At 48.8% G+C, this 23,104-nt stretch overlaps 1 protein-coding gene across 1 annotated transcript in view; it reads right to left on the bottom strand.

The window, feature by feature from the left end:
* ABHD17C (abhydrolase domain containing 17C, depalmitoylase) overlaps positions 1 to 13,539 on the bottom strand; it is a gene marked incomplete at both ends in the record, with an annotated part of 41,719 nt that extends 28,180 nt beyond the window's left edge. Inside the window, one exon of the mRNA XM_080692295.1 lies at positions 12,974 to 13,539. Coding sequence (XP_080548421.1) covers positions 12,974 to 13,539 — 566 coding nt within the window. The remainder of the gene's footprint in view (positions 1 to 12,973) is intronic.
* Between the last annotated feature and the right edge of the window lie 9,565 nt (positions 13,540 to 23,104).

The following is a 23,104-nucleotide window of genomic DNA, read 5'->3' as shown; positions in this document are numbered from 1 at the left end:
CAAATTCACACGGGGAGAGAGGCTACCTTGCCGGTCCACTTGGAAACCACGGCCTTGTCCACAGACTGACAAAAGCCTCAGGAAGCAGAACACAAGGTAACTTCCTACAGCAACACATCAGTTGAGGCACACCAACACACTGAAAATATTTAAAAGCCAAGGGAAACCTACGGAAACCTTACCCGGCTGGGCGCCGAGGCCCAGGCCACCCCCTGCACTCTCCCTGTACCTCCTTCCACTAATTTATGAAGGGCAACTGGTAGAAAACCCCCTACTTTTCCCCACAGGACTGTTCCTAGGAGCAGAGCGCATGGAGATCTGCTTTCAAGATTACAAACACATTTAGAATCAGAGTGGCATGCTACACCTTTGAGGACCATCAGCCTCTTTAAACGCACTCATCTCTCTTCCTCCATTCTCTTGGTGGTTTAAACATTTGTTTTTATTAAGCTCACATATAAGCATTTTGCGAACACTCACTCATTTACTACGAATAACAACACTGCTATCCATCCGTCCAGGTCTCCATCCATCCTATTCTTACTTCTCCATGTCATAGAAGAGACTGAAGCACAGAGATGTTGAACATCACGGGTAGGATTCAAACCCAGGCAGGCTGGTTCTAGCAATCTTGCTCTTAACCCTGGTATGAGCCAGACACCTACAGTTACCTAGTTCCTGTTTACTAACCTTTAGCCATCTTCTTCTTATCTGAACCCACTACACACACACACACACACACACACACACACACACACACACACACACTGAAGTGGTCAGAGCCACTCAGCCAGAATGCAGAAAGAAACCAAAGAGACATCTTGCCAGAAAAAAAAAAAACAATTTTCTTCCTTTCAACTGATTTCTAAAGATTCAGGAGACGTTTTTTGTCTTCAGAGTACTGTTAGACAATAGCACAGACTTCAATGGGGGGACCCTCTCCAAGGACATTCAAAGTCATCTTATAAAATGCAAATTAAATTTGTGCGTGTGATGAAGAAGCTTGTACTAACATGGAGTCCTGCTCCTGAATTACACCAGGAGCTCAATTTGTTGAAAGATTAAAATTTTAAGACATATCATTATTGGGCTCAGATCCTACAACTCTGGGGACAGAAATCCAAAAATATATTAAATAACAATATTAATCAAGAGTTTATAACCATGCATCCTTTTGCAGAATTGCAGGGTCAGGTTGCTTGTGCTCAAATCTTGGCTCGATTTTTGTTTTCTTTTTTGTATTGAGGATGGAATATAGAGGCATTCTACCACCATGCTACACCCTCAGCCCTTTTAATTTTTTGTTTTGAAACAGGGTCTCTCTAGGTTGCCAAGAACCCCACTAGGTTGCTTAGGCTGGCCTCGAACCTGCGATCCTCCTGTCTCAGTCTCCAAAGTGCTGAGATTATTGGTGCTCACCACACTTGTCTTCCTGGTTCGATGTCTAACTCAATGTGACCCAGGACAAGTCATCCATCTTCGTTTCCTCAGTTTCCATATCTGTGAAGCGGAGAAAGCCAACGTCTCTGCTTCACAGATGTGGTGATGATTCAAACAGCGTAAGATGTGCTTAGCACAAAATAGACACTCAAATAATGAACACAGCCTATGCAGACCTGGTCTCTGATGCACACCTGCTACTACCGGGGAAGACATCATGGCCTAAGACATCCCGTGACTGTCCAAGCCACCCCTCTGTCTCCCAGGGCTGGTGGGAAGCCACTGGCCTCCTGGGTCCAGACTGGTACTACATTCCACTAGCTCTGGATTAGGGAACATACTCCTGGGGTTCTGGCCCACTGACCTATCAACCATCTACCTATCCATCATCCATCACTCAATCTATCACCTATCAATCAATGTATGGATCCAGCATCGATTTACCTTTTTTTTTTGGTGGTGGTACTGGGGTTCCTGGAAGCTTTTCTACCTCTGGGCTACACTCCCAGACCTATTTTATATTTTTATTTAGAAACAGGGTCTCCTAAGCCAGCACGATCCTCCTGTCTCTGCCTCCCAAGTGCGGGGATTACAAACATGTGCCACCACGCCCGGCCTTCAATTTATCTTTATAAGACAGACGTTGAAAAACATGGCCAAGACCCCTTGGTAACTCTCTGGTATTAGATCTTTCTGCTCCCTCCCTTCCATCTACACATTTTGGTCCATGCTTCAACGGTGCTGAAGCACTGTTCTCTGCGCACAAGCAGGCCCGGCCTCCTCGCCGGCTCGGCACAGTCTGCGTGCGGGCATGGATGGCAAGAGGATGCTGCTGGAAATGAGACAGCCACCATCTCTGCATCTCAATGCCTGTACATTCTTCCTTAGAAACAAAACAAAACCCAGACCTACACAAAGTAATATATGGGGTTAGAGTGTGAGCCTGATCTAGATGCTAAGAGAATGACAGAATATTAGAAACTGTTGAAAATGGATACGTTATAACATCATGGGGTTTGTTTTCATATTTCCTTTATTTCCTTGTGGTACAGGGGATTGAGCACGGGGTCTTTCTACCTCTGAGCCATAACCCCAGCCCTATCTTATTTTTTATTTGGAAATAGGGTCTCCCTAGGTTGCTGAGAGTCTGAGGCCATCCTCAAACCTATGATCCTCCTGTACTGGGATTACAGGCATGCACCACCACACCCAGCTCATATTTTCTTTAATTTGAGTATGGTATAGCTTGGGATCTTCCATAGTAAAGTACTGGCATGTTTTTTTGTTTGTTTGTTTTTGGTACTGAGGATTGAACTCAGGGACATTCTATATTTGACCTACACTCCCAGTCCTTTTGTTTTTTTTTATCTGAAGCAGGGTCTTGCTAAGTTGCAGAGGCTAGTCTCAAACTGATGATCCTCTTGTCTCATCCTCCCAAGAAATGGGATTACAGGGTGAGCTACCACACCAGGTTTTGTGCTGTGTTCTTAACAATATGGCATGGGAAAAGACAGAGTGCATAACAGGTCTCAGATCTGAGGAGATGAAACTGTAAAAATAGAAGCCCTTTTCTAACATTCTGCACCCTGGTCACTGTAGCCGGCACCTGAAGTAAACACACAGCCCTTGATAATGACAATCATACCACTTTCCATAAACATTTATGCAACACAGACACGCACACTGGGGACTCTGTGCACTCCTGTGATGGTGGGCACACCTGAACACTCTCTCCCACATACAGGAAAGACAAACACCCTCCTTCTCCTCTCAGCACCCATCGTGGACTGGCCCCAGGGACAGGTGAGCCATTTCTCCAGAAAGCAAGCTTTGTCCTGCATCGGCAAGCTGGGAATCTGAAGGAGAGGGTGCCACGAGTGACCAAGTCTCAGCTCCCTGGTCCATGCGTCCCCTGTGCCTCCCCTGGACTAGGTCACATGCTCACACCCAGTCCTGGAGGTACAAAAGCTACTGGAGTGATGCTCTGGTAGGCAGGATTAAGGAAGGTAAGGCCTAGAACCTTGAATATGAAAAAGAGAAGCTCCAATACAAACAAAGCTCTCGGCCAGCCTGTCCACACTGGAGGCTTCCCTGCAGGGCTTCAGGCAGCTCAGGAGAATCAGCTAAAGTCTCCTCCAAGAGATCACACATGAATGACCTGGGAACTGGGTATGACCATAACTAACCAAAGCACCAGGTGACAGAGGGATAATTCGAGTGGCTGGGTCTGCTGGCTGGTGAGACTCTGCAGGGCAGGCTGTGGAGGGTGTAGGAGGGTTTCCTGGTCGTGTGTGGCAGCAGAGAAGGGCATTCCAGGTGACAATGAGCACAGAGAAGCCAAGCCATGCTTTTTCTTTCAGAAAATCACAAGCAGCCATATTTTGTTGAAAGCAGCACTTTTTGTGTGTGTGCGCGTGTGTGCGCATTACTGGGGATTGAACCCAGGGGCATTCTACCTCCGAGCTCCACTCCAGCCCTATTTTATATTCTTTATTTTGAAATAAGGTCTCAGTAAGTTGCAGAGGGCCTCACTAAGTAGCTGAGCCTGGCCGCAAACATGTGGTCATCCTGTCTGAGCCTCCCAAGTACTGGGATTCCCAGCGTGCACCAACACTTCTGGATCAAAGCAGCATTTCATAAAAGAACTAGGATAGAAGGGAAGAATCCTAGAGGTTAAGACTCCAGATGTGTGTGTGTGTGTGTGTGTGTGTGTGTGTGCGCGCGCGCGTGTGTGTGTTTTGGGGGGAGGGTGTCCCTTAATTAACTTCATAGTCCTTTAGTAAATGTGAAGCTGAGAGGATAATTAGCAAATAAGGTAAAAACAGATTACAGAAGATCCAGATGCCTATAAAAGACCCCCACAAACTCTTGTCCATTTTCAGTTCAGAGAAGAAAAACAGAAAAATAGGCAGGAGACGTGAGCGGCAACCTTCACTTAGCATGCTTAATCCTGCAAAAATAATCACGGTCCCCTCATATTTCACACATTGAGAGTGCCCAAGCACACTGGACCAGTAAGAGGGGTGTTTTTTTTTTTTTTTTTTTAATAATCCTGTGGCAGCCAAGAAGCATGCAAATGAAGAAACATCCAGAGGGCCATGGGCACCGGAGCACAGGAGTCCTCCCTGGGAGCAGAGTCTTTCATAGGAATCGCACGTGGGCTGGGATCCCGTCCCTCTCCAAGGAGCAGAGGGAAATGAGGGTTTTGTGTCCAGGCACAGACAGTGACCGCAGAGCCACAGGGGGCGGATGGGACACGCACACCGACACCCAGAGCCCTCCTAGAGGCCTGCCACTCCGCCATTCACACGAGCATCCGATCTTCCAAGCAGAGACTTTCCAGGCCTGATGGAAACAGACCAAAGACTCAGAGAACCAGATAAAGAGACGACATGGACCTCTTGCAGGTGACTGGCAAAGATGTGGGCAGGAGCAGATCCATCCCAGGAAAACTGCCAACTCTCTCAAGTTTATTTTTGGTGCCATCGCTTTCCTTCTTTGAAGAGATAATTACCAGATTTATCTCTGGCCCAGACCTCGCTCCTCAACTCCAGACTTCGATTCTACTGCTTCCTCTCCATCGCCACTTAAAGGTCTGACGGGCATCTCAAACTCCACAAGCCAAAGCTCCGCTACTGATCTATGCCTGCCCAGCCAGGCACGGCCCGCCCCATCTCAGGTAAGAGCAACACTAGCTTTCCTGGGGCTGAAGCCCCAATCCAGGAAGGTGTCCTTGCCTAAACCGAACCCCTCCCACTCTGCATCAGCAAATACTGTTGGTTCTGGCTTTAAAGTACATCCCAACGTCTTCCTGCCCTGCTGCTGCCGCCTCTGTGGTCTCAGCCACTGCTGTCATCCTCCCTCATCTAGAACACTGCGGTCCAATCCTAACTGGTGTCCTTTCTTTCTGGGTGGCACACCAGCGCCCTCCCCCAGTGTGTTACTTCACAGTACAGTGTAGTTAAACCATGAGATTTCCAGACCCAAAGCCCTTCCACGGCTTCTGTTTTGCAACAGTCAATATATTAAGACACTATGCAACAACCCTTCAGTCACTCTATCCTCACCTCCTACTCCCGGCCCTCGGCGCCCCTTCTCCGCTCCAGTCACCCGGGCTTCCTTGATGTTCTTGAGTGTGCCAGCCACACCCCACTAAGAGGCCTTCATCCCCCCCACCCCCCCTGCTCCTGCACAGAGCTGGGCCAAGGCTGTCATTCTCTGGATGAACCAGATCCTAGGTACATTTCTTGATAGATGGGTGGTACTAGGAATGAATCCGGTGGCATTCTGCTTCTGAGCTACATACCCTCCTTTATTTTTTATTGTGTAGGGTCTCACTAAGTTGCCCAGGCTGGCCTCAAGCCTGTGATCCTTCTGTGTCAGCCTCCCAAGTACTGCGATTACAGGCGTGTGCTACCAGGCCTGGCTGACACACCTGGCTGTTTCAACCACCTTTTTAAAACTGCAAGCCACGCCCTTCCCTGTCTCCCCACCTTGCTGGCTCTAGGTTCTCCTGTGGCATTTGCTTGGTTCTATTCAACTATCGCTCACATAATAACTACTTACAATTACTTGGCCATCAGCACTTGTGAATGGAAATGGCACAGAGCAGGGATTCTTTGTTTTGTTATAGAAGAACACCTGGCCCACAGAGGGCACTTGACACATTTGTTAATAAGCAGCTACAAAGGATAAAAGGTGTGTCCGAAAGGGACAATTGAGCATTCTAAATCCTGAAAGTGGAGCACAGGGGCAGGTGATGGAGGGTGAGGTGCTGCCTCGGGTGTGGGCTTCAGAGTGCTGCAGAACCCAGGACCACAGGACAGGGATGCCGGGAACGGCTCACACCCCAGCATGTTTAAATTGTACAAGCGACAGCAGAAGGCGGCACAGCAGATAAAACTCTGACCCAGCTATGCCAAACTTTATCAGGTCTGCAGCCATATCTGATAGGTCGACAATGGCAAACAGCTTCTAAAAACCTGTATGACAGCAGGGTGCAGCGGCACAAGCTTATAATCCCAGTACTTGGGAGGCTGACACAGGAAGATCACAGATTCAAGACCAGCCTCAGCAACTTGAGATGCTCAGCAACCTATGGAGACCCTGTTTCAAAACTAAAAGTAAAAAGGGTAGTGGGAATAGCTTGAAGGTAGAATACCTCTGGGTTCAATCCCCAATATCAAAAACAAACCCGACATGACATTTTACTCTTATAAAGTGTGTATTTACTTCAAAATAAAATTTGAAAAGTCCTGTAAGATGGGCTAATCGAACTTCATATTGAGTGTTACTGGTCCAGGCATATTCAAGAGGGAGTGACCAGGAGTCACTGTGTGAGGTCCACCAACTGCTGCCCTAGGATTTTACTCTCCAGGTGTTCCTGGAATAAGGACCAGCAGCCACTTCGCCCCAACCCAGGGGCTTCAGGGGGCTCTGTCGGGCTTTTTCCAAACCCATACTCATGCTGTGTGTGGATGGGGTCCAACATTTATTTTATCAAGGGCCCGAAGTCATTCTTACGCTAAAGTCTGTGAACCCTGTGGCTCCCAATTTACTTGGTTTTTTACTCAGCAGGATAAACTGTGTGAGGGAGATGGTGCTGGTGTGCAGTAAGTCAGAGACAAGTTGTCAAGGCCTTGATTAAGGAAAAAAGAAGATAAGGAAACACCCCCCCCCCCCGGGGGAAAAATCATATGTAGATGAAAAGAAAAGGCACCAGAGGTCTCCAACTCGAAGCCTGGACCAGCGCAGGAGAGAGCTACAGGTCAGGACAGTGACGAGCCGTGTTTGCAGTGTGCTGGTCTGCGGGACCCTCGCGATGGATGGCGGCCCGGACCCCTCCCGTGTGGGCTTGGTGTTCACTCCTAATCTATCTTTCTAGGGCTTTCTTGAAACTCTCAGTAGGTAAAACTCATCTGTTCCGTTCGCTACATGATGGCAAGCTCATTTTTTAATCACTCAGCCTAGCTTTAATAAATGCTTAGAAGTGATTAGCATGTGATTAGTCCTTTCCCAATAGGTACATTAAAGTTGAAATAGTACAAGTTTTACAGAGTTATAAGAACTAGAGTGGTAAACATCTCGGTAACCCAAAATATGGGAATCTACACTATCCTCACATTACTTTTGACAATGCAGATAAGTCAAATTATGTATGTATGTATGCATGTATGTATGATATGGTACTGGGAATTGATTCCAGGGGTGTCCTATCTCTGAGCTACACCCCCAGCCTTCTTTTAATTTTTGTCTTGAAACAGGGTCTCACTAAGTTGCTGAGAGTCTTGCTAAATTGCTGGTGCTATCCTTGAACTTGTAATCCTCCTGTCTCAGCCTCCCAAGTACAGAGATTACAGGCATGCACCACCATGCCCAAGCTAAGTCAAATTACTGAAGTCAAACCAGCACACAAAACCTTGTTCTGGCATCACCGACCTTTGCAGACAGTATAATCATCACTAAACAGGACTTACTATGACCATGGCAATCACTACACAGAACTTGGGATAGGCTGGAATATTTTAAATCATTATTAATAACAATAATAATATGGTTCTAGCTAGTAAAGTTCTATTTAATGTCTAAAAACTCACTTTCCATAGATATATTCTGAATACAGGCTTATGTTATACTTTCCCTTAAAAAATAACCACCTAGATTACATTACAGCCATTTAAAACTGTAAAGTGAAGGCATGAATGAATAATCGGTATTGGGGGTTCTTTTCCTTTGAATCATAAGCAGAGCTCTGTTAATAAGAAGCCTTGGGGCCGGGCTCTTGTCAGCAATTCAGCAAGTGAGTGACACACAATAGCTAACTATTCCACCAAGCACTGACTCTGAATGACCTAGACTTCCTGGAAGCAGAGGTTTCCAGTTTCACGTGGTGCCACTGTAAAGCCGATCGATAATGTGAAAGTTATCAATGGACTCCATTACACAGTCTTGAAAACGCCCCTGGAATACGAGGAGCGAGGCATTGTGGGAACATTCATATTTTAAAAAGAAGTCTGTGAATCAGGCCCCAGGCCATCTCAGGAGCAGAGGAGGTAGCTCTGTCTGCTGAAGCCTGCCCCATCAGTGAAGAGCGACCAGAAGGCCCTGGCTGGCGGAGGAGACAGGCTTCCCTTCCAGTCCCTGACTCCAAGCACAGGGAAGGCTCTGGATCCTTTTCCGCTCCCAAGATCGAAGCCTGGACACAGCTAAGTGGAGGGAGGAAGGCAGAGGGTTTGCAGAGTAACTGCTGGCGTTGGATTACGGGTCAGGTTTCCTCTCCTTTATAGATCTCCTTTGGGGATATAAACACCCTGGCAGATGAAGTGCTATCAGATTTAAATGCTAATGCACACCAATCCCCAACGCTCTTGAGGCCATGAGCAACACATCCAAAGAATCCCTTTCCCTTTCATGGCAAATAAAACTGAAACACCTTTACTATTCCTCTACACCCACACGCTGAGCCAACCCCGGCATCGGTCATTCTGCCTTCAGACAGTGGGAGAAAAAGTAATGTGAAAAGCTCTCGAGTGCCTCGTCATTAGGGCTCCAACAATGCTGTCAATCATCCTGGACAGCGACACCCCAGTCCTGCCACCTTATTTCTGGGCTCGTACTGTGTGAAGCACCTGACCCGAGGTGACACTCTCCACCACGCTTAGGGTTACCTGCCGTCCTTATTCTTCTATAACAACTTTCTGCTTCCACACTCAGTCTCGCTCTTAACGGCTCCTTCAAGAACCACCTCTCTCCCATTCCCTTCTCAGTATTTGTTGAAATTCTTAAAATTATCTGCTGGCCAAAGAGTAAGTCGCATAAAGCCTCCTGAGACGCCTATTCTAGAACTCGTACACCTCGAGACTGTTGAGGGGAGTCCCTGCCTTTATGCATGGGTGCAGCTGCCCACCTCTAGTCCTCTGTGGAGGGCTGGGTAGCTCAGTGGGTGGTACAGGAGACCCTGTACAGGTGACAGACACAAGGTGGGGACACAAACAGGGAGGGCTATTGCTGCTCTTTCAATAGACACACCAATGTCACAGAACACCAACATAATAAACACAAAAGTAGATGCGACCTCAAGCAAATACATCTGAACCCTTCTGTCCATGGCTGCACCCGTGGATATTAAACTCTGAAAGTAGCCGGGCGTGGTGGCGCACGCCTGTAATCCCAGCATTCGGGAGGCTGAGACCTGAGGATCGGTTCACGGACAGCCTCAGCTACTTAGTGTGGCCCTCTGCAACTCAGTGAGACCCAGTTTCAAAATAAAGAACAAAAAATAGGGCAGGGGCTGTAGCTCGGAAGTTGAATGCCCCTGGGTTCCATCCCCAGACCGGCAATAAATAAATAAATAAATAAACAAACAAACAAACAAACTCTGGAAGTAAAATAAGATCCAACTCTTTGCAACTTACAAAAATTAAAGCATCGCATTTATTGATGGATGGCCATTATGTGCGATCCACTGAACATGTATTTAGTGAGTGCTTACTATTTGAAGGTGATTTGCCAGTTGCTGGGCAGGGAGAAGACAGTCCCTACCCCCAAGGACCTGGAGGAACCTCAGTGCGGGTGGGGATGCAGTTAAACAGAGGCAGTGGTGCTGTGGCCCATGCAAGTAAAGGGCAGGTTCTCAGGGAACACAAGGCCTCCAATGCAGCCAGGATCCAGGTGGGATGGAGTGCCCGGCACGCAAGGCCAGGTAGGTCTGAGCACCAGAAAGGAGGCCCGGCCAGGTTCTCTGGAGCTGCAGGGCCCCAACAAGTTCAGCTTCCAGTCCTCGGGAGAATAACACGAGGGCAGAGATGTCCATGAGTGAGGGCAAGGCAGGCTCTCCAGTCAGAATCCTGGGGAGAAAGAAGCCACAGTACACACGGGCTCTAGCCAGCCACAGCAGAAAGGACGCGTGGCTCGGGGTGGGGTGGGGGGGACAAGGGACAAAGAGTGGGTTTGTTCTAGGCAAGGTAAAAGCAGAAGAACCAAAGAGAACAGGAAGAGAAAAGACTGAAGGAAGGTGGCCAAGGAGCTGATCAGCTTCGGAGTCGGGGAACACCTCCGTGAGGTACATCCCAGACACATAAATGCACCTTTGAGAAACCTGAGACCTTTAACTGCAGAGTGCAGGGCGCTCTAAAGTAGTAGCCAAGAGACTGGCTGCTGGTTCACTTCCAAATGAGGGGGTGGGGCAGAGGGCACAGCTGAAGGTTCCCAGCCAGCACTCACTCTTTCTTTCTTTCTTTCTTTCTTTCTTTCTTTCTTTCTTTCTTTCTTTCTTCTCTTTCTACAGTACTGAAGGTTGAACCCAGGAATGCTACATCCTGAGCTACATCTCCAAACCCTTTTGATTTTGAGGCAGGGTACAGCAGGCTGGCTTTGAACTTGCAATCCTTCTGCCTCAGCCTCCCAAGTACTGGGATTATAGGTAAGCGCGCTCTCTCTCTCTCTCTCTCTCTCTCTCTCTCTCTCTCTCTCTCTCTCTCTCTCTCTCGCTCTCTTTCTCGCTCTCGCTCTCTCTTTCTTTTTAACTAAGTGGAACAAAGCAGAACACATACATATGTTCATATAAGTTGCCCATATGGGAGAGAAACACTGTAAAACATTTGTTTCAGACATGTAGACATAGAAGAATATGTAAGTACTTGATTAAGATGTAAAAAGTTTATTACTGGGAGATCACCGTCAACAAGTTTGAGGAGGATGAGATAAGAGGATCTGTAAGGTTTCTCCATTTCTCCAACTTACAAGACTTTCATTTAGCCACTAAACTCTAACCTAGTTTGGATATGAGTTCTGGAATACCATGAAAAAAAATCATGAACAAAATCTAGAAATGCCATTGGACAATTTGAAATTGAACATTATCCAAAACCCCAACTCTTAATTAAAAAATGATAAATATCTACAGGACATAACCCTGCCTCATGCATGTTGCACACGGACACAGTTGCCTGTTCAGGACAAAGGCTGACTTATGTTTTTATTTTATATATTTATCTATTTATTTTTGTAGTACTGGGGAGTTGAACCCAGGGGCATTCTATCTCTGAGCTACAGCCCCAGCCCTTTTTTATTGTTTTGAAACAGGGTCTCGATCAGTTACTGAGGGTCTCACCAAGTTGCTGAGGCTGTCCTGGAACCTGCAATTCCCTTTTCAGCCTCCCAAGTCTTTCATTTTAATACGGACATATACACACACAGGAGCGATGTTCTAAAACTTTTTGTAGAATATCTACTCAAAGTAGGATTTTCATGTTTCCTTTTTAAAAAAAAGACCTAATGCCAACTGTATTTTTTAATATACATATGCCCATGGCAAACTGTAGCAATCTATTGAGTTGTGACACATACTTTTGAAACCCTTTCCCGGAACAGGTGGCTTTTAACTACTTGTGGACTCTGACAGAGTTTATCAGCATATGATACACTCTCATCTGCGTAGGCCATTTCCCTAAAGCTAGACTCCAAATGAGGACCCACACCCACAGGACTTTGGGACAACAGGAACAAGCAAATGCTTACTGAACACTGAGTACTTCCCTGTTGGATAAGCCATTTTCCTAGAGAGGCAAAGAGTAATTCACGAATCTATGTATCAAACACCAATGGAAAGGACATCATTAAGTTAGGCCACGTGCATGAGGCTGCCTTTTGAACTTGTTCAGGAGGACTCTGAGGAAACCAAAACCTGGGCCCCCGCCCCAACACATACACTGCTGTGCTGCAGGTGACTGACGTGGCCACTCTAGACTCCTGAGTTCAGAATAAGATTTCGGGTTTTCAGTTTCCCCTTGTTTAATGGAGTCTGTCCCCCTACACCAGGTCCCCCACCCCCACCCCCGTAGACACCTGGCACATAAAAGGCCCTCAACACACAGCTTCCAGGTCCTACTAGTGCTAAGTCAAGGTCAAGAGATTCCCCAGCCCCAGTAAGATTCAAACTCATCCCGAGCTGCTGCTAAATAAACTCTGAAAGGTGCCAGGCCACCAGCCAACAACCTGCCCAAGCATGCCAGCTATTCCGCCACGGGGAAGCATCGTCCTCACCCCGGCCGCCGGCGAGCGCCCTGGGCTGCCCAGACGGTGCCCCAAGGCTTCACAACCCGAAAGTCCTAGAGCCACCTCAAGGGGCAGAAACCTAAAGGGGCGGGCTCCAGGCTCATGCATCTTGCCCAAGGTCACTTCTGCCAGAAGCCCTTCAGTGTCTCGTAGCCAGATCGTACACAAACTAAACATAAACCAAGTTGTTTCTTTCTGCCGGGGCTTAAGAGCCCCCACGACGCCAAGAGCCACAAAAGACCCAGGCTACATCAGGCGGGTGCCTCGCTGGGCTCAACACTCCCTGTGCCCCCGGCGGGGTTTCAGCCCTCCAGCAACCTGAGGGTGGCGGGATCCTGGGGGGTGCGCGAGGGCAGGCCAGGAACGAAGATAAAACGCGAACCCACGCGGCCGGGAGGTTCCCCACTCGCCCGCAGCCGGGAGGGAGCAGAGGCCCTCTCCCCGCCGAGAGGCACAGACCCCCCGCCAGCTCACCCACCGGGTGCGCAGCGCCTGCCACGCGGCGTCGATGTCGGCGTACAGGTTCTTCTCGGAGGGCTTGCCCGAGCTCACGCCGTAGCCCGAGTAGTCGTAGGAGAAGATGTTGCAGTTGATGCGCGAGCCCAGGCCGATGTAGAAGCTGCACATCTGGCCCAGGTCCACGGCGTTCCCGTGCGAGAAGAGCAGCGTGTAGCGGCTGGAGGGCGCGCAGCGCACGAACATGCAGCCCAGCCGGTTGTCCCGGGCGGTGCGCGAGAAGAAGACCTCGACCGCGTCCAGCTCGCGCTGCGAGTACTGCCAGTCCGCGCGCTCGCTCAGGTGCAGGCTGCAGGCGCCCGCGCCCTCCTCGGGCTGCTGCGGCGCGGGCTGGGCCGCGGCCGGGGCCGGGGCGGGCGCGGGCGCCGGCGCGGGGCCGCGCTGCTCGGGCGCCAGCACGGTGTAGGTGGGCTCGGGCGGCAGGAAGGCCAGCTTGGCGGCGATGCGGCTGGGGCAGGGCGGGCAGCAGAACAGCCAGCACAGCTCGCCCAGCGAGAAGCCATTCATCCTGGGGCCTGGCTCGGGCATCGGGCCGGCCGGGCGCCCGCCGGCGGCGGCTGGCTGCAGGGCGGCGGGCGGGCGGCGAGGCGGGCGGCCGGGGCCCGCGCGGCACACAAAGCCGGCGGCGGCGGCCAGGGCCGGCTGTGCGCGCCTCCGCGCTCCCGCACGCCCGCGCCGCTTCCGGGTTACCGCGCAGGGCGCGGTGGGCGGGGCTCCGGGCCGGCGGGAGCGCGGCGCCCCCAGGCCGGGAGGCTCGCCGCGGCCCTGCGCCCGGCCCGGCCTCCAGCCGCCCTGCAGCTCCCACCCGCAGCACCGGCGCGGGGCTGGGGCGCGCCCAGAGGCGGCTGGCAGATGCTCTCCCAGATGCGCGCTCCCCGTCCCCCAGCCCAGGCTTCCCGCCTCTTAACCCCTGTCCATCCGAGATGCGGGCGCCTGGGGATCCGCCGAGAAGATAGGACCCCGAGGTGCTTGGCTGTTGTTTTCTGTACCTTCGGAACCGCTCCGGTACCGTGTGGTCTCTGCACTGGCATTGAAGGGGGGGGGGGGCTACGGTGCATCCCCCCCCCCCTCCGTCCAAAGGTAGCAACAGCGTTACCTCTCCAGGGGCATGATCTCGTTCTTTTAGTACAGTCCCTCAATAAAGCCAGCCATGAGAATGGGTTCACACGGTGTTTAGCAATAAGCCGTGTTGAGATTGTCGTTTCTGTCCTTCCTGGGGTACTTTCTGGCAGTGGGTGTCTTTTGCACTGTTGGTTTCTGTAGAATTGTTTGGGGTTCGGGGTTTTTAAGGGATCTTATGCCATAAAAGACTTAAAATGGTTCCACTGCAATCTGCAGTCACCTCTGAAGGTTCTTTGAAACCTGCCCGGGTCCAGTCTCACCAGCCTCCAGGCCTCTCTTTCCTCCCTGTGGGCAGCTGAGTCCTTTGGGGATTGGCTGGAGATTCCCTCCTGGGCTAGCCGCAGGGCAGCTGGGGACTCTGGGCTTCACCTTTGGTTTCAACTCAAGAATGTTCTAAGAATTTTAACTTTTGGTGTGGCTTCTACAGGAGACAATTTTGAGCAGCCTCGCCCAAATGAATTTACACCCATCCTGATTTCAGTAACCTTGAGGGCTTGCTTGTAAAAATTTTAAGTGGTTTTGCGCTATCCAGACTTAGTTTTTAAAAACCTGGTAACAGTTTTTAAAAGTTTTAAACAGCCTATTCTGACTACCTATTTGAAGTCTGTTTTAAAGTTATTCATACTTAGTGAAACTAGCCTCACGGGACTAGGATTCCTTTTTAAAAAAAATGCTTTGGGCCAGGCATGGTGGCACATGCTTGTAATCCCAGCCAGTCAGGAGGCTGAGACCAGAGGATCATGGTTCCTGGCCAGCCTCAGCTACTTAGGCCCTTTGCAACTCAATGAGACCATGTTTCAAAAATAAAAAAGCTAAAAAATAGGGCAGGGGTGTAGCTCAGAGGTACTGCCCCTGGGTTCCATCCCCAGTATCACAAAAAAGAAGAAAGAAAAAAAAAAAAAAAAACTTTGGGAGACAGGAGAATCGCAGTTCGAAGACAGCCTCAGCTACTTAGTGAGGCCCTTTGCAACTCAGTGAGACCCTGTTTCAAAATAAGGAATAAAAGTGCCGGGCGTGGTGGCACACGCTTGTAATCCCCGCGCTTGGGAGGCGGAGACAGGAGGATCGCGCAGGTTCGAAGCCAGCCGCACATGCTGGCTTAGGAGACCCTGTTTCCAAATAAAAATATAAAATAGGTCTGGGAGTGTAGCCCGGAGGTAGAATGGCTTCCAGGAACCCCAGTGCCACCAAAAAAAAAAAAAAAGGAATAAAAAAATAGGACTGTGGGTGTGGGTGTAGCTCAGAGGTAAAATGGCACTGGGTTCCATCCTCACTACCAAAAACAAAAAAAAAAACACACTTTAGGCTAGACATGGTAACACATGCCTGTAATCCTGGTCCATGGGAAGCTAAGGATTGCAGGTTTGAGCCAGCCTCAGCAACTTAGACTGTCTTAGTGAGTTCCTATTTCAGAACAAAATGGCTGGGCATGTAGCTCAGAAGTAGAATGCTCCTGGGCTCAATCCCCAGTACAAATAAACATCACATCCTCAAAAAGTTAAGGCATCACTCTTGAATCCTGGTTCTATGATGATATTTTAGTGGGAATAAAGTTTACTGCATAGTACATTTCTTTCTTATTGAAGCAAAGAAGAATAGGACTTAGAAACCTGAGATGATAATATCTACCCACCCCATGGCCAAACTTCTCCAAATCCTGCTCCTCTCGAAGTTTTTGATAAGAGCTTGACACAGCACACAGGAGTCTCAAGGCCATATCTCTGTGCTGAGATAGAAATGGCGGCCTTCATATTCCAGAGGGTAGGATGGAGGCACATTACATTGTAGGAAATTAAAAAGCCTGGTATTTGTTCATTTGGACCCTGTCTCTCCCCAAGGATTTGTGTGGTGTGATTCATTGCAGCACCAATAAATATAAATAAGCGAGTCAGTAAAAGCCTGGCTTGTGTTTTTGCCTGTTTGGAGACCACAGGGAGATGGGCTGGCAAGAGCACTATTCCCCAGGAAAGCGCGTTTACTTGGGTTTGTGTGAATACCAAGATCCTAACGTGTGGCACAGAGCAGATCCACCCTAGCAGCTCTCTCTCACAGGTGCCACGCAGAGCAGTAGTGACATATAGGTGGCCCTCTGCGATGAGACACGTTGCCCAGAGGCTGCCCGGCTCAGCGTCTCAGCATACCTGCAGCACATCACAGGAATACCTCGGTACCAGCACACCAACGAGGTCGCTGTTTGGGAAACTTCAAACACACAGCACACAGAATAAATTTTCTCTATTGAGTACAAAGGTTGGGGCTGCCAGCTGTCCATTGTGACCTGAAAGATCTCCTGTGTCTTATCATTCCTGTGGAGTATGGTCTGACTTTGAATCCAGGGGAGCAAGTGTGTCGGCCAGGTCTTTATCGCAAGTCAGTCGCCGTGTTGACCTGGGGAAGGTAAAGGTACAAGCGCACCGTATCCTGCTACGCCATCCAGGAGTGATGAACTTCATGATATGCCAAAGTAGCTGATGTACTGGTCTGATGTTTAATGTTCTTTTACTGCGTGTTCCGTGTCAGTCTCCTGGGTGTTGAGTTGCTCAAGGTTACCTTGATTTATAAAAGTAAAACTGTATATTAGTATGGAAGAGAATGACCCACTTATCCTGGGCCACAAGAGAAGAATACTTAAGCCTAGGAACTGAGCTTGGTTGTCCAGATGGGATCGTGGACACCTTGCTGCATTTGGTTTTTCCTTGTCTGATCTGAGGCAGGACGCTCAGGGAAACCGGAACTATCTTGATCATCATTGTTACCCATCACTAGCACAGACGAGACACTCAGTAAATATTAACTAAGTTGATACAGAATGAGTGAGTGGTTTGGTGCGTGTGTCAAGAGCCCATTCCTCCTGGGGTTGCAGTGTGGATTATGATGAAGACGGTCCTGAGCCGGCGGCCTTACACAGTGAGTGGGAATTGCAATAGACCCCGTCTTTCTCATCAACAGAGCCCACATTTGGTTCCAACGCTCACAGTCACCAGCTCCCCTGCTGTGAGGGTGACCACGGGCCACAATCTAAGTGAGAACACTAAGGCGCTAAGTAGAGAACACCGAGGAATCTCCTGGGGAGAGTGGGTGGGTTGGGTTGGCTTGGGTTTGCAGTGCTGAGAATGAGACCAGAACCCAGGGCCTCGCACCTGCTAGGCAAGCGCTGTACCACTGAGCTACGGCCCTGACAGGACTTCTGAGAGCTGCTCTCAGCTCTCAGAACCCTCTTGGGTTGCCGGTTTCACCTATAGAGCTACAGCGGCCAGCTCACAGCCACGGGGTGAACTGCACCACTGAAGACAGGCACAGAAAGGTGGGGTCTGGACTCCGTGTGGTGTTGTGGAGTAGCTGCCCTACTCTGGCCTATGTCTAGGCCTCTGGTTAGGTGAAAAATAGAGAGAGAGAGAGAAGAGAGAGAGAGAGAGAGAGAGAGAGAGAGAGAGAGAGTGTGTGTGTGTGTGTGTGTGTGTGTGTTACTGGGGAACTCAGGGACATTCTGCCTCTGCATGATACCCTCAGCCCTAGTTTTTGAGGTTGTTTCTGTTTATCTTGAAACGGTCTTGCTAGGTTACTGAGGCTGTCCTTGAACCTGCAGTCCTCTTGTCTCAGGTTCCTAAGTACTGGGATTAGAGACCTATGCCACCTCGCCCAGCTCAATGTCCATCATTTGATGTTACTGTGGTTATCTTTCTTTTCTTTTTTTTGTTACCTGTCACCTGCTGCAACATTAACTATTCAGGAATCAGAAGCAAGGATTTTTACATTGCTCTGAACTGCTTTCCCAATAACAGAGTACTTTGTTGCTCAATAGTGGAATAGTTCAGCCTAAATCCTGCTTGTTCTCCCATAGAAAGGCCTTTAAATATGGCTAAAAGTGGAATCGATTTTTAAGGAGATATTTATTAAACTAACACATTGGAATTGTGAAGAAGATGAGAAAATCTTATGATTTCAAAAGCAGGGCAAATGCCCCTCCAAGGGGCCTGTGTTGGAGTTAGTGGAGTGAGGGACTGACCCCTCACCTGAGAGCTTTCGAGGCAAAGCTTCTGGAAGCCTGAGGCTCCTACCACAGCATTGTGAAGGGTCACTGGAACCCAGCTGGGGGCTGACAGGCCCATAGAACGCCAAGGAAGCACTGCAGAGAGAAGGATCGAAAGAAATCAAATACCAAGCACCCACAAAATGTGTCCACAGTTCCTATGACCGTATCTTGCCATGGACGATTATGTCCTCAAACCTGCATTTCTGACTGATCACCTGCTTCTTGATTCTTAACAGCGGCCTGAAATTGATGGCAGGATTTGGAGCCGGGGAGCTGTGTGAGGGCGGGGGCTGTGTCCATCCTCTTTTCCCCTGTGTAATCAGCACCAGAGAGTGTGTCCTGGCACACCACAGAAACTCATAATGCTTGTCAACTGATGAAAATGGCATTTCTGCTAATTTCTCTCCACTTTTGTTGAATGTGCAAATATGTAATTAAGTAATAAAGAAAATTGGACTTAATAAGTAATTTTTAAATGGAAAGCGGGAAGGAATAGCCATTTACGAATGATCTTACAAATTTAATTTTAAAGTGATAATGGCCAGGCATGGTGGCACATGCCTATAATCTCAGTACTTGGGAGGATAAAACAGGAAGATCACAGGTTCTTGGCCAGCCTCAGATATTTAGTGAGGCCCCCCCCACAACTTAGACCCTGTTTAAAAACCTAGCACCAGACATAGAAATCATACCATCTAGCTGTGTACAAGTGTTTCCCAGGAAGAAATTAATATTTCAGGTCAGTGAGGATATACTAACTTATTCAAGTGGTTCAATATTTGAGAAAGTTTCAGTTCTGTTGGATCCAAAGCTTGTATGTGCGTGTGGTGCTAGGGATTGAACCCAGAGATATTCTACCTCTGAGTTACACCCCCAGCACTATATTTTTTTAATTAGCATTATTTTTTTATTTTTTTAAATTGGTGCATTGTAGTCATTTATCAATCACATTGGAGTACAAGACTTGAGAGGATATACAAGCACACATCATCCAATTAGCCCTCATCCAGCCCCCATCCCATTCCCTCCCCCTCCCTTGATCCCATGCTTGTTTGGTGATTAACTTTGATACATTTGTTTATGTACCTCCTGCGTTTTAAAGAGTTTTAAAGAGGCTCCGTCCTCCGCTATTCCATACCCTCTGATTGGTCACCTTAGTTGCTTCACTATAGGGCCCTTTCTATAGCTCGACCTCTTCCTGTTGCCCCTTTCCTCCTAGTTATTGCTGATTAGGGGAAGCATCTGATTTATATTTTCTGCGATATTTCTCTGTGCATGCTGCGTTGCAAGTACCGATCCCACTCTTGATGGCCCCAGTAGTGGCCTGGCTACCCGGTGGACGGATCCAGACCTCGCTGGCTCAAGCAGTGGCCTTGCCTCATGGGAGGCCCCGATTCAGGTCTCGCTGGCCCCGGCACTGGCCTAACCCCTCGGCAGGCTCCGCTCCCAGCCTCGGAGGCCCCAGCACCAGCCTTGCCTCACGGCAGGCTCCGATGCCAGGTGCTGGTCCTGGCACCAGCCTAACCCCTTGGCAGGCTCCGATCCTGGGCTCAGAGGCCCCAGCACCGGCCTTGCCTCACGGCAGGCTTCGATGCCGGGTGCTGGTCCCAGCACCAGCCTAACCCCTTGGCAGGCTCCGATCCTGGGCTCAGAGGCCCCAGCACCGGCCTTGCCTCACGGCAGTCTCCAATGCTGGCCGCTGGCCCTGGCATTGGCCTAACCCCTTGGCAGGCTCTGATCCCAGCCTCGGAGGTCCCAGTAGCGGCCTTGCCTCACAGCAGGTTCTGATGCCGACCATTGGCCCCGGCACTGGCCTAACCCCTTGGCTGGCTCTTATCCTGGCCTTGGAGGCCCCAGAACTGGCCTTGCCTCACGGCAGGCTCTGATGCCGGCCGCTGGCCCCAGCACCGGCCTAACCCCTCGGCAGGCTCTGATCCCAGCCTCGGAGGCCTCAGTAGCAGCCTTGCCTCATGGAAGGCTCCGAAGCCGGCCGCTGGCCCCGGCATCAGCCTAACCCCTCAGCAGGCTCTTATCCTGGCCTTGGAGGCCCCAGCACTGGCCTTGCCTCACGGCAGGCTCCGATGCCAGTTTCGCTGGCCCCCATACCGGCCTAACCCCTCAGCAGGCTCCGATCCCAGCCTTGGAGGCCCCAGCACCAGCCTTGCCTCACGGTGAGCTCCAATCCCAGCCTTGCTGGCCCCGGCACCGGCCTAACCCCTCGGCAGTCTCCGATCCTGGCCTCAGAGGCCCCAGCACTGGCCTTGCCTCACAGCAGGCTCCGATGACAGCCTTGCTGGCCCCAGCCCCCGTCTAACCCCTCGGCAGGCTCCGATCCAGCCTCAGAGACCTCAGTAGTGGCCTTGCCCCACGGAAGGCTCCAATGCCAGCTGCCCCCAGCACTATTTTATTTTTTATTTTGAAAGAGGGTCTCACTTGGTGAGGCTGGCCTGGAAATTGCGAACCTCCTGTCTCAGCCTCCCAAGTACTGGGATTATGGGCATGTGCTATCACACCTGGCTTTTTGTTTTTTTAAGTGAAACCAAAGACAACTGGAAAAAATGTAAATAAATGTTTTGAGCATATTACCTAAAGCAGAAAGCACAAAAGAAAAGGCAGGTGGGTGACTTGACTACTTACATTTTCAGTTGTTTCTATCCTGGAATATTTAGATGAAATGATATGATGTTGAGGCTTTGCTGCCAAAACAAAATAAACAAATATATATAAAAAAAAAACAAATGAATCAAACAGGGAGAAGGTAAAGAGAAGAGTTAACCTAAGACAAGACTGATTGGCCATGAGTGATGATTGTGTTGAATCTGTGCTTATGGGTTAAAAGATACTTTGGGGTTTGATATACTGTTCTACTTTTATGCATGTTTGATATTTTTCATAATAAAACATATTTTTAATCATTGTGATAGACACAAATGAAATGGACAAAAATATTTGCTACAAACTCATTTTTAAGTAGTCAAAACATTTTAATGGGGAGCTGGGCGTGGTGGTGCACGCTTGTAATCCCAGCATTTGGGAGGCTGAGACAGGAGGATCGCAGTTTGTGGACAGCCTCAGCTACTTAGTAAGGCCCTCTGCAACCCAGTGAGACCCTGTTTCAAAATAAAGAATAAAAAATAGGGCTGAGAGTATAGCTCAGAGGTGGAATGCCCCTGGGTTTCATCCCTAGTACCGCAAATTAATAATAATAATAATAATAATAATAATAATAATAATAATAAATGGGGAAAAGGAGGCTGATTAAATGGATGAGCTATTATGAAAAGAAGTTCTAAGCAGGGCCTGGTGGTGCACACCTGTCATCCCAGTACTTGGGAGTCTGAAACAGGAGGATTGCAGGTTTGAGGTCAGCCATAGTAATTTAGCAAGGCCCTCAGCAACTTCTCATGATCCTGTTTCACACTAAAAAACTAAAAGGGCTGCTGATGTAAGCTCAGATTTAAAATGCCCCTGGGTTCAATCCCCAGTAACCCCCCCCCAAAAAAAAAGGCTTAAAAGCAGATTAAAATGTATTTTTATACATGGATTGACTCAAATATTTAGAAAAAAGACAAGTGAGTGTTCTGCTGCACGCTGAGTGGGAGTGTTGGCGCTCTCCTATACAATTTCTGGCAGGAGTGTTAATTGGTCCAACTTTCTGTAAGGAAACTTGACAATATATATGGAGAGCTTAAAAGTGTGCCAAATTTTAATTCAGTATTCAGGCTGCAGTTTAGTCAAAGGAAAGAACTTGTTTTTCTCTTATATTTAAAATACTAGGTTGTTGATGTTAGCATAGTTTATAGTAGCAAAAAATGAAGACATCAGAAAGTAAAGAAGTAAATGGCCGTAGATTCAGACAATAGACCTAATCCAGGCCACTAAAAATGGAATAGAAGAACCATGTTTATTATCACAGGAAAATACCAACAAAATACATTGGGCGAAAACAGCACAAACTATCTGTAGTAGGTAAATATACTTGAAAAGTTCAAGTCCAGGAGAAAACAAACTAAAGTCCTCTTCCCTAGAAAGCTTTGGGAGATTTTGCATTGAATCTGAGAACCAATATCAAGCAATTGCTTGTCCCTCTCTCACCCACAGAGGCCAGCTGTGGACACTCTAGAACAGAGGCTGGCCTTTACCCTGTCTGCTGGAACCTCACGGGGACCACCTCTTTCTCAGCTGGCGTGCCAGAGACCATAGGCAGTTATAACTTCTTTATTTTTATTATGTTGCCTCTCTTGGCTTATTACTTCCCTTTAAAACCCCTATGTAGCTGGGTGAGGTGGCATACACCTATAATCCCATTACTTGGGAGACTGAGACAGGAGAATCACAGGTTTGAGGCCAGCCTCAGCAACTTAGACCCTTCACTACCTAGTGAGACTCTGTTCCAAAATAAAAAATAAAAAGGGCTGGGGGTATAACTCAGAGGTAGAGTGCCCCTGGATTCAATCCCCTGTACCACCAAAAAGAAAAAAGAAAAGGAAAAGTTGGGCTTGTGGTGCATGCCTGTAATCCTGGTACTTGGGAAGCTGAGTCGGAGCCCAGAGGACGACAAGTTCAAGGACAGACTCAGCAACTTGGTAAGACTCTTAGCGACCTAGAAAGACCTCACTCCCAAAGAGAAGCTGAAATGAGCTGGGGTGTAGATTGGAGGTAGAAAGTGTAGGTTCAATCCTACACACACACACACACACACACACACATACCCTATACCCTACCTATAATTTATTGTACCTCATTTTTTAGGTATCCTTGTGAGAATTCTTTGTGTGTGTGTGTTGGGGGGAGGGTACCAGGGATTGAACACAGGGGCATTCTACCTTCTATCTACACTTCCAGCCCTATTTTATTAATTATTTAATTTTTATTTTATTTATTTATTTTTTGCAGATCTGGGGATGGAACCCAGAGAGGCTTTTGACCTCCGAGCTA

The sequence above is a fragment of the Muscardinus avellanarius genome (assembly GCF_963383645.1).
Source record: "Muscardinus avellanarius genome assembly, chromosome: 3".
In the NCBI taxonomy this organism is placed as follows: domain Eukaryota; kingdom Metazoa; phylum Chordata; class Mammalia; order Rodentia; family Gliridae; genus Muscardinus; species Muscardinus avellanarius.
The sequence above is the reverse complement of the archived record's forward strand: the minus strand, read 5'-3'. Positions and strand labels throughout refer to the sequence as shown.